This window comes from Lepidochelys olivacea, assembly GCF_965140295.1.
Source record: "Lepidochelys olivacea isolate rLepOli2 genome assembly, chromosome: 8".
In the NCBI taxonomy this organism is placed as follows: Eukaryota; Metazoa; Chordata; order Testudines; family Cheloniidae; genus Lepidochelys; species Lepidochelys olivacea.
The window spans coordinates 10,890,786-10,907,159 of NC_140418.1; the positions used below are offsets into that span (position 1 = coordinate 10,890,786).

A 16,374-nucleotide genomic window follows, 5' to 3' on the forward strand; every position below is an offset into this window, starting at 1 on the left:
CCTTCCTGTTTTCTCTTCTGTGCAACAGTGAGTGCCTGTGGTGGGGCTGGGTAAGGGGGGTGGGGGGCTGAGGGGAAGAGGCAGTTGGGAAGGAACAGGGGTGAAATAGGGCAGGGGGGAATGTGGGAGTGAGGGGAAGGGGATGGAGAAGAAAAGGGGATAGGATAATTGTGGAGGGAAGCAGGAGCCCAGCATGCGGCATCCACTCATCAGGAGCTGGGGCTCCCCCATTAGCAGGCCCATCGAACCCTCACCCTGACAAGCCCTACCCCCCCACACCCAGACCTCCACCCCACTGATCCCCAACCAGCTGCACCCGGACCCCAACCCCATCAAGCCCCACTCCCCCAGCACCGGGTCCCCCCATGGAGCCCTCCACACCCCAAACCTCCTGCTGAGCCCCATCTCCCCACACCCAGCCCACCTTCACCTGGATCCTCTGCAGAATCCCATTGCCCCTTCACCCGGAACCCCACAATGAGCCTCTGTGCATCCAGATTTCTCACTGAGCCACCCGCACCCAGATTGCCCCACACAGAAACGTCTCACCCCACACCTGGATCCCCACACACTAAGCCCCTCCACATTTCAATCCTGTTGGGCTGAGCCTGCTCAGCCCTACCTGGTGCAGAGGGACAGGGCCCTGGGGCATTTCTGGGGCAGGCCCAGCCCTTGCACTGTGTCAGGGTCAGGCGTTGCCTCACTGCCCAGTCTCTGTACTGCGAGAGGTGGGGGCTTCAGGGTGATCTCCCACCTCAATGCAGCCAGTGGCCCATGCTGGAGCCACATATATTTACTGACAAATAAAATTTGCAGAATTTTAAAATATTGTGCACATAATTTTAAATTTTTGGGGCGCAGAATTCCCTCGGGAGTAAGTCAATAGCGGCTAAGTGAGCACTGCTCCATTGAAGTTCATGAAGTTGGATCTTCATAAACGAGGGCAGAATTTGGCCCAAGGCCTCTGTTTTGTAATATGCCCATTTCTGCCAAACATCTGCCAATCATCAGAGATGTGTACTGATGAGCGAGTTGCATTATACATTTGACCATAGTACAGATGTGAGTACAGATTATTGGCAAACCTATTTTCCCATTGATGCTACTGGCTTCTATATATACCACAATGAAAACAGCTGTAAAGCAGCTACAGATGGTCTTTTTTCAACCAGTAAACAATCTTGAAATAAGGGTCAGACCATACAAGTACTGAGTAAAATCATAAATGCCACTCGGTTCAATAAAGACTGCACTAACCTTACATTTATCTTCAGAAATGTTCTTGGTGTCTTGGCTCACCTTGACAACCTAATAATGGTGAATCATCTTAACTGAGAAGTGAACTTGCTTATGTGACATGTGCTGACTGATGGAGAACCAAGATATAATGATGATGAATACAAATAGGACAAACAAGGAAATCAGCTGGTATTTTCTTATAGTTTTTTAATTATCAGAAGAGATAAGTGGCCCAAGCTGCTGTTCAGAATTTTTTAGTGAATCAGATGACAACCATTACCTAGTAGTTAAATATTGCTGTGATTAACTTGATACACAGTTTATTTTGAATGGAAATTACATACCCACTTCCTCGTGCTTTGCATTGAAAATATATCCTTAGATAACTCTATTTATCAGCTAGGCCCAAATATCAGATCATTTTTGTATGTGTTCCATTTAACGAAGAAGATGTCTTTGCCATCCGAAGAAACAGGGCCATGTTCAGTGATCAAATAAAAAGAGTGGGGGTACTTCACATCTCAGACTCTCTCTGCAACCTTGTGGAATTCCTAATCCACACAAACCTGGCAATTTTGGACAGGGCCACATGGAGATTTTGAGGGCCTGGGGGCAAAATCTAAAACTGAAACCCCTCCCATCCTTCCAAAAAATGATCCTGGAGATTATAGAGTTTAAGAAGGGGGGGGTGGGATCAAAGATGGCCCAGGCCTGTAGGGCTGCTGCTCTCCCTGAAGGGATAGGGTGGCTCTGCCCTGTGTGCAGCTAAGGAATTGCTCCCAGGCCCTCCTCTTCCTGTGTGGATTGTAGCATTATCCCTGACATCACTCCTACCACCGGGGTATCGGCCTGCCAGGTCGCCTGGATGGCAGGTGTCAAACCTGAGTGGCATTGTCACCCTCTGCAACAGGTTGCTACATGACTCACTCAAATTTGCCCCAGCTGCCTCTCCATCACTTGGAGGGGCCTGGAGCAAACCACCCTTCCCCACCCCCCACCTTGGTCAGCCCTGATTTGGGCTCCTTTGTACTACAATATCATCACGTTTTCTCATAGCCACTCTTTAAATCTGCAGAGAGCAGCTGTTTACTTAGCACAGCCCCTCTGGGCTTGCCCAAGGCAAGCTCCTTTTCAGGTCACCTGGTACAGGTACTGCCTACAGAATTTGGGGGTGCCATTTGACCCTCAAGTACAGTGATGTGCTAGAGGTCTAAAGCACATCTAGCTACCTGATGCAACTGGTCCAAGAAGTCCAGCCGCTGCTAACTTGCCCATGGTCTAGTCTAGTCCCTAGTGTGTGGCAATGATATCATAGAGAAGAAGTAACGGCCCTTAAAAGCTGTTGCACTTTGTTGGTCATCTGTGCTCCCTATCAGAGTCTCATTTTGCTCTGCTCTTTACCTGCTTTTTCCCCCCATAAGGTTTCGTTCTCTCTCTCTCTCTCTCTCTCTCTCTCTCTCTCTCTCCCATGTTTTTTGCAGTCCCTTCTTGGGGGGGTGTGTGAACTCATTAACTCTGGAGTTCAAGTTCAAACCAGGGATGTTTGACAGGTGGAGAAGGAAGGAAGGACAGGTGGTCCCATTCCTAATTGGCACCTCTAGTCACTTGTCCATTGTCCAAGCTAGAAGGAATGTGACATTCAATTCAGCCAGCTGCAAGACTGACATTCTCTCTGCTGGTCTCTGACCAGCTGCTCTGTTCAAATCTTGCTCACTACAAGGTTGCCCTAGAGAAGCCTAGGAACTTGTGACGTTCGGAAACCACACCTGGCTTAGCAGACAAAGCATAGGGAACATGTTGGAAAGGATAATTATTTAATCTTTAGCCGCCACCAGACAGAGAGGGACAGGCTCGTCTGGGCACTGGGCTCACCTGTCTCCTTCCTCCACACGAGGAACAGCAACATCTGGAAGGAGTTGGAAGAGGACTGATTATTGATGTCCCCACCCCCAGCCACTCCTTCCCCACAGCAACAGCTAGAGGTACAGGGGGTATGTCAGTGCCTTCCAGCTTCCTGACATCATCGTTCGCTCAGCTCGGAAACTGGACTCGAGATATGTACTTTTTCTTTCTTTTTTTTCTTTTTTTTTTCTTTATACTGTATCACCACTGCTTGCGGGACTCCCTTTCCTACCACTACAGTCCTTACCTATCCCACCTGACTCCCCACATTGAAATGAAAGGTAGTACACCCCAAAAACAAGTAATTAAAAAGGGCGGTCCTACATGCAGAACATGGCCATGCATATTGTCTGTGTGCCAACTGAAAGCAGTTGGAAAAGGTGGTGCATATAAGTAAATATCCAGATTTCACTATAAAGAGGTTACATGGATTTGGGAGCCAGAAATCTGCAAGACTCTTGTGTCAGAGACACTCCTGTTGAGTAGCCTTCAGTGACAAGGTTCATACTCTTGCCACCTTTGTGCATCTGTCTGAGTGCCAATGCAATAATACTTCTCAATTCCCTTCAAAACACTAATTCTGCAATTCATTTTCCCTTCCCCACGGCAGGAGGATGCAGATGTGGAGTGGAAATTTGCTCGTGCCAAGCTCTGGTTATCATACTTTGATGAAGGAAGGACTCTGCCTGCTCCTTTTAACCTAGTGCCAAGCCCTAAATCGTTTTATTATCTCATAATGAGAATAAAAATGTGCCTCATAAAACTCTGCAAATCTAAGGCCAAAAACTGTGAAAATGATCTTGAGATGGGTATGCTGAATTCCAGGCTACGGGTATGTCATATACTTCTTTCCTTTTAACACCCTGAATGTAAAACGACCATCATGTCCTCTGTGGGCAACAAGGGAAGGAATTCTACTTTGTTCACAGATGAGCAAAAAGAGCTGCTTAGCATTGTACTCTATTTTATTTATTATTTGTATTACAGTAGCACCTGGAGAGCCTAACCAAGGTAGTGGCCTCCTTGAGTTAGACACTGTGCAGACATCTAGTGAAAGATAGTCCCACCCCAAAGAGCTTATGGTCTATATGAACTGGGAAGGGGAACAGGTGGAGTGACTTCCCCTAGGAAGTCACAAAGCAGGCTAATGGCAGAACTGGGAATAGAAGAATGCAGGTCTCCTGATGCCTACTCCAGGTTGCTAGCCACAGGATCATGCTGCCTCTTGAAACCGTTCTTTATGTATTGCCTAAATTCACTTTATTGCCATTATGTAAAACTCAGCATTTAATACCACATCTGATTTTATCATTGGAAGCCGGGTTCCAACCAGGGAATATTAACTTTTCCCAGCAACTTGAAGCCACAGTTAACAACCTCCCCGCTTTCAGCTGCCTAATGACAATCATACACAGTAATAGATCGGCCCTGCCTCATCCACCACCTGTTCATTCTTTTGAAAGAGATGTGTGCTTTGGAAAAGCACAACTCCTCTGACTTTGGAATGGGCACATTTGTGAGAAGCAAGTTAGTTTTCCCTTAGTACCAATGAGCTTCCGCATGACAAAATATGAGACACACAGAGAAACATTCCTAAAAATCTGACACTTTCCAACAGAATTGTTCCTGAAGAAATGTCAGTGTAATCGGGGAGAGGCTAATCCTGTGGAAATATATTCTTTGCAGAAATGTAATTGGGACAAAACTGTTCTTAGCAAGCAGATTTTTTAAAAAAAGCCAAAAAACCCGAGGCAGATCTATTCTTTTCCTTTACAGCACTTCTGTTAGTTCGGAGTTTTGGAATAAAACGCCCAAAGCTATTCACCCAACATTCAGCTGCGGCTGTTTTACCGGGACTGTCAAACTCAGCAAAAATTAAAACGTGATGAAACAGCTTCGTTTCCACTGTACTGACCCTCACTTAACTTCCTCGGCTCAAGCTGGGTTTAAAACAAAAAACAACACTGGGAACCGAGACCTAAACGAATGTGCAGGATTTTTGTCTTTGTTTACAGTTGCTGCACGTGACAGAGGCTGCTCCTAGGCAGCATCACCAGGAGCTTCAGGGGGCTTGTTAATATTCAGGGGGCATGTTCTAATACAGCAGGGCATGCTTTTAAATTTTCCTCTCGGTGTCATTGCACATTTTTAGGCCCTCTGAACTGAAAACTGTCAGCTGCTTCTGCCATTCACAGGACATAAGCTGAGGAGAAGAGAGGCTCTGGAGGGCACAGATGTAGAGCAGAAGAGAAGCAGTGAGTCTGCCCTGATGGGACCAAAGAAATTCATTGCATTGGCAAAATAGCAGAGGCAAATAAGCGGGAAGAAGCATAGAACTGAGCTGGGAGGGAAGGAGAAGAAGACTGAGATCAAAGGAATATGCAGAAAGGATGAGAACAGGAGGCGCTACCAAAGAAGAAGCTGACAGACCCAAGAAAGGGGTCAGAGTGGAGATAAAAGGAAGAGCTGAAGCAAGAATAGTATAGACCAGGCCAAGGAAGAATGTAGGAGAGGAACGCAGAGGAGGGCTTTACAGAGCTTGCCATTGGAAACTGCAGTGTGCCTTTGTGGCTGATTGGAGTTGCTTGATACTATCCATTGAGTCTGATGAGTAATTTTCTCTTCTCTTTGTTCAAAAAGCTATTTTCAAAATTCAGCCACAATCACCAGGAATTAGAAGTAATTAAGAAAGCTCTGCCTCTCGCCTCCTAACACTGTCTCAAAGTGGTGTGAGAGGGATACAGTCAAAACACCTTTTGTTTAGATGATATGAGATTGAATTTCGCATCCAATAATTCTTCTGTTCATTCTGGCAAAGAAATGAATGGGTTGTCTCCCTCTTCACCCTCTGATAAGCTACCAGAGGCAATGTAGCCTAGAAGATAGAGCACTGGACTAGGTATCTGGAGACCTGGGTTCAATATGTGTCTCTCTCCCTGGGCTGCTGAACGGCCTTGGGCAAGTCACTTCACTTTTCTGTGCCTCTATTTTCCTGTTTGTAAAATGGGGATGACCTACTTGTCTCCTCTGTGATGCACTTCGAGATCTACTGATGAAAAGTGCTATGAACGAGCTAGATATTAATTATATTATTAATTAGGGAATGGAAGTGCTGGTTTTCTTCTGCAGGATCTCCAACCTGCTCACAGAATGCAACATTTTCTAATGTTTGCATAAGTCTGTGTAGCCTGAGGTGGAGAGGTTGTTTGGGGAAAGAAGCTGTTACAAACTTAATGTTTCATTATGTTTTATAATTTCAGAAAGTTCGTTTTCAGTCAAGCGCTCGAAATTCAGAAAACTTTACTGTGAAGAAGGGTTATAACAAGCCCACGAGATATCAGGTAATGACAGTAGAACATCAAGAGCAAGGAAAAAGATCTGTAAGCAAACAAGGCTTATTTGCAAGGATCAGATTTGTCACTATACAGTGGGCTCCATCCTGTGATGTGTCAAGCAGTGACCTATGCCAAATCAAAGGACACAGTAATTTATGGGACTGAGCCCAAACCTTTTAGTTTCACAGTTGCTTAAAGCAGCATGGCAGTGTAACAGCTACAGAAATACATTTGACATTAACGTGATTGTCATGGTAATTAATTGCCATGGTAATTAATTGAAAAGTTCACTGGTATTGAACTTAATACAAGAAAAGTTCACCAGAGCTTCATCCTAGACTCATTGACAGTGTTTCATTTTGTCATGACACAATGTTGTCTCTCTAGACTTTACTTTAATACCCTCATGTGCTTTCTTTGGCAATATTTTGTTCTATTTAGGTGGACGTGCAATGTGATCTGTTACAAAAATAATTATGGGAGCCGTGATGACACAGCTTACTCTCCCCACACTGTGAAATTACCATTGTTGTAAGGTCCTGAGTAGAACTGGGTGAAATATTTCTTACAAATAGTTTATTTGCCAAAAAAGGCAGTTAGGGTGAATATGGCCACTAGAAATTTTGAAAAAAGCTTTCAAAAAGTTGAAATATTTCAACTTGACACTTATGAAATGAAACACTTTGACTTTTCATTTCAAAATTACAATTAGTTATGAAATTTACCTAGATTTCACTTAAAAAAATCAAAAAAGGGTTTTAAAACCCACTCTAAATGAAACTAAACCTTTCATTTTGTGGCAAATGAAATGTTTCATTCATCCTGAAACAACTTCTTTGTTTTGGTGAGAGAGCTGAAAAATTGTCATTTTGGGTTAACTCAAAACAATGTTGTTTGTTTTTTTTTTATAATTTTTCGGTTTAGCCACCAAACCAAAAAATCAATTATTCACCAAGTTCCAGTCCTGAGAATTTATGTTTCTGGTAGACATATTTTATGTGACAGCAGTGGGTTATGTGTGTAGTAGCAAAATCTCCAACTAAGCAGGTACTTGGTTTACATCTACAGACATCAAGTATTTGTAAATTGTTAACAAGGTTAAGGAAAGGAATTGGTTAGTGGGATAAAAAAGTATAACTATGTGTGGTAAATACTAGATATTGGGTAACATTTTCAAAAGTTCCAGATTTTTAAAGGTATTCAGGGCCTAAAGATGTGGATAGATTCCTAATACGATGTTCAAAAGCAACTAGGTGTCTAACTCCCCTGAAGTGAACATCCCATTAGCTATCTATCTACATCTTTAGGCACCTAAAACCCTTTTAAAATATGTCCCTCTGTGACAGAGCCAGAAATTGACCCCAGATCTCCTGAGTCCCATTCCAGTGTCTTAACCACGAGACTATTGTTCACTCTCCTTTGCCCAGCAAGATAAAGTCTATAGAAGGTACTTGAATAACTGAAGGGATAAAGAGTATATGAAGGTAGGGCCAATAAATACATAAAGAAGATGGATTTCTGCATAGAAGGCAATAACTTACAAATTAAGGTCTGCTACCGGAACCCTTTCTTAGATGAGTATCACACCAATGAAATCAAGGGAACTATTTGGGTGAGCAAGGTCTGGAGGGTTGAAAATTAATATGAATGTCCAAGATTTTCAGAAGTAACTAGATGTTGAACTCCAGTTTTCAGTAAGTGGGAGCTCAGTGCATTCTAGAAATCAGGCCCCTTCATGTTGTCTCAGATTAGGGAACCAAAATCAACAGACATTTCTGGAAATCTTTGCCAATATTTCTCTATTGTGCCAGTAACTATGTGGTTGAGAAGCCATTTTATTTACAGTAGCAAAGAACCCAGAAAAGGTGGGAGATGGCAATAGAGATGCAAAGCCACAATACAATATTAAGGCAAAAATACACAGTAGTATTGCTGAAGATATTGCAAGGAATGTCTCCAAAGGCTGCAAAGTGACATCCACCCCTCAGATTCTTGATAAAGAATTGTCACATTTGCATTACTTCTGTTCAGTATCCTTACAACAGTGTATTATCTGGTACAGTTGGCACCATGAAGATCTTGACCTTTGCCACCTGTAGCTACATGGCATGTAGAGTACTACTCATTGTAAATATAGACAGGACTGCAAATAGCAGTAGCAAATACTGTGGCTGGCACAGGTAAATACTCTGTGATGGTAAATGTCAAGAAGATAATGGCGTTCGTTATATGTTGATTCCTTGTTTTCCTGTAAGTTCCCTATTTTTGTCTCCTATATTGAAAATTGTTTCTGTTGGGATCTAGTATTTCCCCACTTTCCCCAGAATGTTCCTCAATTTATGTTTTCTCAGGTGGCAACACGTCTTCCATCTGGATTGAACTACCTTGGCCATCTCCAGCATACAGTATGTGCACTGTGTCTCATATATATTTCCTTAACCACCCACCTGGTTAGAGAGAGATCTTCTTCTATAGAAAGACACAGTCCTAAACATTCCACATTCCATCACTAGATAACACATATACAAATAACTGGATCCCTTTTTGTCATTCACCTGCCTTTTTATTGCTACAGTTCACATCTAGTTACTTAATGATCAGGAGGAAGGGGTGGGATGTTTTTGGTTTTGGTTTGGTTTGGTTTGGGGGGTTTTGTGTCTCAAAACCTTTGGGGAGATTGCCAGTGACATTTAAAGCAACAGGATTTCTTCTTGTTCAGTGGGCAGATGGGCCTGAATTTAGGTTTTATGGGTAGGATGCTTCTGTGATTAGCATGCTAGCTAGTGTCTTGGGAAACATGGATCAAGTTCCCTGCTCTGTAACAGACTACTTCTGTGAGGTTAGGCAAATTACTTAGGCAGTTTCCACGGTATGCATCCGATGAAGTGAGCTGTAGCTCACGAAAGCTCATGCTCAAATAACTTGGTTAGTCTCTAAGGTGCCACAAGTACTCCTTTTCTTTTTGCGACTTACTCCCTGTGTCTCAGTTACCCATTCATAAAATGGGGATGATAGAACTTCTCTGTCTATCAGGGATGATGTGAGGATCAGTATATTTTAAAAATTGTGAGGTGCTCAGATACTAAGATGGGGGGGCGGGCTTTGAGTGCTTTAGGTAGATAGATGTTAAGTTGCTGTTGTTCCCCACTATTTTTTATCCAAAAATGACAAACCGGCTCCAACAGACCACCTTAAAATGAGTGTCTTTCAGTCCCAATGGGAGTAGCCATTCGCATCATTACACAGAAGCCAGGTAACGTACCTCAGCCATGCATAGTATTGTAAGTAGAGAGAAGACCATGAGAGCTTTCTTAACCCTATCCTAGATTTTCAGTGGGAGCAGGAGCAAGATCCGGAAGGCAAGTCCAGGTCCTGCCTTTAAGGGTATGGAGGTTCCCCAGGCACCTGAGGGAGTGGGGTCCCACTGCACCAAAGGAGAGGGCTGTGTACGCGTGCATGCTGAGAAGGTGCAGACAGAAAACTGAGCTTGGAAGAGGCTCTTTGCATGGCAGCAGGCAGGGGCAGGAGGGGACAGGACATGCGCAGTCCAAGGGAGTTAGGTATAGCTGGGCTAGAGTATCTGCCATTGTCTGGATTCTCCTTTCTTGTCCCTATGGGGAAGGGCAGCAGAAGCGGGACTGTATCCTGAGGTAACGGAGTCTTCTTCCCTGGTCCCTGTGCATCTGCCCCGCAACCAGCCCAGTAACGGAGGTCAGGCACCGGGCACAGGCTGTGCCCGTCAGTGACTAATGCTCAACATCGTTGTCTGGGCACAGTAACTCCCCTTAAAGTCTTTTCAGCTGTGTGGCTGTTTAGAAGATTCTAAATCTAAGGGTCAAACAAAGTGAACTCAGTAAATGAGAGAGGTGTCATTGCCTCCTGTGATGAATCAATGAATCGACTCCCAGGAGCAGGGACTGTGGTGATTTAAGATGAAGGTAGACGCTGATGGTCTTTTCCCTTTATAGTGTCTGCGTGCTTGACAAATGGATGTCAATGCAGCTCTTCTTGAAGGCAGATGGAGAGTATCCCTCAGTTAGACAGGAAAAGGTCCAAAAATCCTAGTTGGAGTTGCATCATCATCAGAGCAAATCCCACAGGGACATAGCCTCCTTGCAGATTGAGCACTATCTGCATTGATCGTTGGGTTGAAATTCCCCCCAAGAAACAAAACATTTTGGACCCAGTCATGCCATTTGGATGCTGCCTCATGGTGGGGAACTTCAGCCCCCTGGTGGAGCAGAAGGGGGAACCCCGCAAGGGCGCCTGATAAGCTTCCGTTACTCCACTTTGCATGAGCAAATTCCTCCCAAGCAAGAATGCATACACTTCCATATCTGTTTTACACACTCAAATGTAGATTAATCATGCATTTGGGCACCCAAATGAGCTATTTAGGTGTCTAGAAATAGATTTAGATGCCTAACTTTGGACTTTTAAAAGGCAGTCCCCTGTGGTCCATCTACACTGCAATAAAAGACCTGTGGCATGGCCACAGCTGGCCCAGGTCAGCTGACTTGGGCTCACAAGGTTTGGGCTGCTGAGCTAAAAATTGCAGTGTAAGCAGTTGGGCTCAGGATGGAGCCTGAGCTCTGAGACCCTCCCCTCTTGTGGGGTCTCAGGTCCTGAGTCCCAGCCCAACCCTGAATGTCTACACTGCAATTTTTAGCCCCACAAGCCCATGTCAAGTGACCTGGGCTCTAACTCTTGGTGCTGTGTTGTTGGTTTTTTTTTTGTTGCAGTATGGACATACCCTGGGAGGTCACTCCCTTTACTCCTTTTGTCATGTTTGCTGCCCATCTTCAGATCTCCAGTCTATCAATGTTTTTTCCCCCTATACTGAAGAAGACTCCACAGGACTCTAGTTGTAGCCTAGTATAGAGCATAAACTGCTTTAGGACTTCTTTTATACCTTTGTGTATAAACATAGCTTCAGCACTTTTGCAACAGCATCACATTGCAAGTTCATATCTGATTTGTTGTCTGCTCTCATTCCTATATATGTCCGTACGTCTTTCTATCCAATAATCTCACATTTCATACATCTACATGGTATTCTTTTTTGCTGTGTATATTAAATGTGTGCCATTTTTCTGGGGTAATTCTCATTCATTTTAATCCTTTTTTCCAATGTTGTTGGATCTTTCTGACTCTTCTCTCTATCCTTCAATGAGTTTTCCTGTTTCCTAGTTCTCCTAGCCCCTGATTCAACACCCACAAGAGTCAGTGGGAGTCTTTCCATTGACTTCAGTAAATTTGGGATCAGGCACTTAGTTCAGTGTAATGAGTGAGTTTGATAATGTCATTAATAAACAACTTATTTTTTCATCCAGATTTTTTCTTATGAATACTTTAAACAACCTATATCCCCAAAACCTAAACTTGATCCCACTTCTTAGTTTGATATTTAACCATTTGTAGTTACTTTGCATTTATGGGCTATCCACCAAATTCGTATGTCTCCCATGGTATTCTTTGATCTGTCTTTCTTGTGGGATGCTTATTAAATATTTGTTATTCAACTATTATAACACAAAGTGGGTAAATATAAAGGTGAGATCCTGGCTCCATTGAAGTCAATAGCAAAACTGACTGATCCAGTGGAGCCAGAATTTCATCAGTCAAACTGTTCATAATAGATCTAGAATTACAGACAACCAATATCATACCATTTAACCATTTGTATTCACTTTTCAGAAAATAATGAAGCGTCTTATTAAGCGATATGTCCTGAAGGCTCAGGTTGATCGAGAGAATGATGAAGTCAATGAAGGCAAGTGGCTTTTACAATTAATGAGGTTACAATCACTAAAGCTGAAATCATGCATCTCCATTCAGTTCCAAACTGATATGTCAAATCATAAATCAGATGGGTGAGACTGTCTGGGGCAGCTTCTGGAGAGGCAGCATGCACAGGCATGCCCTGGTGGGCATAGATTACTTCAAACCATCTTGCCCTTGCAATTTCAGCCCTTTCTGTGGGCTGAAATGATCTCTGGTGTAATTTAGGTTGTCTAGGGAGGTTCTCTAAGTTACAACAGACCTACCCTTGGAGTTGTCCAGAATCACCATAGTGGCATGGTGTATGGACCCTCCTCCTCTTTCCTCAGAGCCCTTTGCTAAGCCCCTACACCGGGCTTGTGAAGGGACCTGTGTAGGGCAGCTTCCAACTGTCCTACCCAGTGCCTGCACTAGACAAATTCTCCCCCAGTTGGTTAAGAGGCTTTCCTAGACCCTGTACATCATCACGGTGGCATACAGGGGTCAGAGCAGAGGAAAGAATCCCGCCCAGTATCTCTGCTAAGCTTTCTACACTTTACATCACAAACAAATCTTTTAGTTACATAGGGCACCTTCAGCACCATTTCACCATACAGCCAACGCCACCCTTTTTTCCAACAGACCCATACTTCTTAACAGCACATTACCCTGTACATTCATATGGGCCTTAGAAAGCCCCTTTTAAAAACATTGGCCTGAGCTATCCCCTCTGCAGCTGGAAGGGATGGACTCGCTGCCGTTCCCCACTCAGTATATATGGAAAAGGGAATGCTGGCGAGGGAATGGTATCTCATCCTAAAAAGCCGCTGTGTAGCTTGGAAATCTGTATGTGGAGAAGGAGTGGGCTTGGAAAAAACAAGAACTCTCCGTACATTACTGTTGTTAGCAGTATTAATAGAGTTTGTTTCATTAAGCCTGTGGGGGGGGGGGAGGATTTTGTGTAACTGCTACTCTATGGAGGTTCCCATACATTTAGTGCCAAGCCTATAGTTTGTGTTCCCAAATGAACTCATTCTCAGGAATTAAAACACGGTGATGACTTGTTTAATTCAGTCTCATTTACAAGAACTTTTTTTTTTAATTGTAGGAGAACTTAAAGAGATTAAGCAAGATATTTCCAGTCTCCGCTATGAGCTTCTAGAAGAAAAGTCAGAGGCTACTGGAGAGTTAGCAAGACTAATACAGCAGCTGAGTGACAAGTTTGGGAAGAACTTAAATAAGGACATTTGATGGTGATCAAAGAAAGAGACAACTCGTTTTCTAAACATTATTTGATATTTCAACCAGCATTTTAAGAGAGCAAAAACAGTGCAAGAGATGGGTACTGAGCCCTCAACTTTTGCCACCTAAGAAATATTGGTAAGGGCACCATGCATTAGAATATGTTTTTGGGTAAAACCAACGATCAGTTAATATCTTTACGATATAAAGGTGACATTTTGGTATAAAACAAGCCCATTGACATCAGAAATAGATGCACCATCTCCAAAAGATAATCATGCTTATATTAGATACAAAGCACCTTTTAAAAAAGGCAAACAGCCAAATCCTCAGCTAGTATGAATCAGCATAGTTCCATTGAAGTCAATGGAGCCAAACAGATTTATATCAACAGGAGATCTGACCCCTAGGGCTTAGATCTGGGCTTAGATCTGCAGAAAAATATTCCACGAATATTCATTAAAACTTTTAAACAAATTCACCTTCACTTAGATGTGTGCACTCCTTTTGTGCTTGCTTTCCATGGACACCCATGAAATTCAGTTAGAATAGCATTGAGGTTAATAGAAAGCAAATGTGAAAACACATACTAAAATATAGTGATCTCAAATTGCCTTCCTATGAGGATTTATACTAGGAACTTCATTTCAAGAGTTAACTCATTCAGTCAAGGAAGAATAACAACATCATGTGACTTGTGACCAATCACAATGTGGCAACTCAGCTCAGATTTTGAATAGCATCAATGAAATTCACAAGGAATGTTTCAGAATGGTTTCAAACTATGAATACATTTGGAAAAAAAACCCACCTCAAGCTGGCTGAGGACTTTCCGTCAACAAAAAGGGGAATTTGTCAAAAAAAAAGGATTTGCTAGGAGTTATTTGCTCAGGCACAGTAAAGAAAAACAGGGAGAAGTTTTAACAATTAAACCAATTTACAAGCTGCAGTAGTACAAAGTCCTCCGGTTGTACCCTTACAAGGGAAAATTTCAGAACATGATGCAGCTGAAAACTCAGTTGCTTGTTTATTTGGTGTTTTAAGCTGCTAAAGCACACCTTATTACTTTGGAAACACCAAACTGTACTGTTTGTTTACAAGGTGCACCTATGAGATGACCATTACATTTAGATATCAGCTAAGAAAAATAAGCAGAATCCGAAGGTGACCTGTGATCAGTTCTTAAGTGCCAGACGAGAACCCAGATAGCCTAGTAGAGTAATAGTTATATTTGTAAAAAAAACAAAAACAATAAAAAGAAAAAAGTGTACTGTAGGTAAACCTGTTTAGAGAAAAAAATCAAAATAATGTATTTTTACCTTTAATAAGATTATCTTGTATACTGTAATATTTTTACCTAAAAATGAGGGGGCGGGGAATAAAATTACCTCACAATATTTGTTGCACCTTGAGTGAAATATTTGTCTGATATTTTAAATACTCGCCGAGGAAATAGAAGTTTCACTGGCTGTTGACAATGTGTGAGCAGGACCAAAGTTACATATGCTACCAGCCTACTGCTGAGGAGAGTCGAAAAGCATCATAGTATAATTATAGAACTAGAATTTCTGGAATTCTTCATAGTCTCCACTCTGAATAACTCCATAAGGATGATACTTAGTTTGAAATCACTGTGTTGAGATTCATACATGAATGCATGGACACCTACTGAGACGGTAAAATAGAAATGAGATCACTTCAGTCATGTCTATTTGTGCTACTGAATTTCTAGTTGGAAATAAGATGGGTAACATTATTTGGACTAAGTTTAGAGAAGAATTGGCTGAAAAGACAACTGATGCTGTCTTCCCTGGACCTGACCTATCACCTGACATGTTACACTGTGCCAGTATACATTAGCATTTTCCACTGCTGTTGTTCACAATGAAGGGACAGGGCTTTGCTTTACAATCAGCTGCTATGCAATATCATGATCAAATTCTCACCGCACGGTGTTCGCCAGGAAGGCAACCCGTAATAGCACTGTATAACAGGTTTTCTTTTAACTTGTACTATTCATGATTATTTTGAGCTACTTTCCTCTGCCTAAACCTATGAATATGGCTCATGTGAAGTGCTTGATTTTCACTTTGAAAAGAGAAATGATTTAGCCAGACCGTGTTTATCAAGAAAAGGGTTTTCAAAAAGACTTTGGAATGATGGAATATAATCCTCTGTATAATCCAAAATAATACCATCATATCACGTGAACCACTTCCAGTTACTGCCCTGTGCATTTCAGACAAAAATTGTGAATTGCAGGGAGTGCTGTCATGAAATCAGGTGCAAAATCACATGCATACTCATTTGCATTCAGACAGTAAGACGATTGCCACTCTATCTTCTATATTACATCTAAAATTGTGCAATTAGAGTCATAGTTATAGAATTTTAGGCCAGAAGAGACCACCACTGCATCTACTCTGATCTGTACATCACAGGCCAGCAACACCACCCAGAGCTTGCACACTAAATCCAAGAGCTGAAATTGCACGAAGGAATTACAGCCCTTGGGAGACTAAATTCTAATTCTAATTCTGCATGGCTTGATCCAAAACCCAATGACAGTAATAGGAGTGTTTCATTTGACTCTAATGGGCTTTGGATCAGGCTCTAAGAGATGAAAATTGCAGTCAATGAACATTCTGACAAGGACGATTAGTGCTGTAATATGAATAACTTTGTTGAACCATGTGCTTCTGCACGGAGGCTTTCATATTTCCATTCAGTTGCCACTTGCTTTTCTAATATGTAAATGCAGCGTTGCAGGTCTGTCATAACCAGGTAGTTAACTTATTGTTCTGCATGCAGTAATTTCCCATAAGTGATCATAATACCACTGTAGATTTCAAGAGGAGAATAAAAGAAGGGTAGGGAAAGTTCTGGAAAAAAAAAT

The 16,374-nt window shown here is 42.4% G+C and overlaps 1 protein-coding gene across 1 annotated transcript in view; it reads left to right on the forward strand.

Annotated features, from left to right (window-relative positions):
- Window positions 1-14,754, forward strand: part of TRPC7 (transient receptor potential cation channel subfamily C member 7) — a 120,555-nt gene extending 105,801 nt beyond the window's left edge. Inside the window, exons 9-13 of the mRNA XM_084636906.1 lie at window positions 3,752-3,973; window positions 6,402-6,482; window positions 8,828-8,881; window positions 12,174-12,249; window positions 13,345-14,754. Coding sequence (XP_084493032.1) covers window positions 3,752-3,973; window positions 6,402-6,482; window positions 8,828-8,881; window positions 12,174-12,249; window positions 13,345-13,487 — 576 coding nt within the window. The 3' untranslated portion in view covers window positions 13,488-14,754. The remainder of the gene's footprint in view (window positions 1-3,751; window positions 3,974-6,401; window positions 6,483-8,827; window positions 8,882-12,173; window positions 12,250-13,344) is intronic.
- Window positions 14,755-16,374: the final 1,620 nt, after the last annotated feature.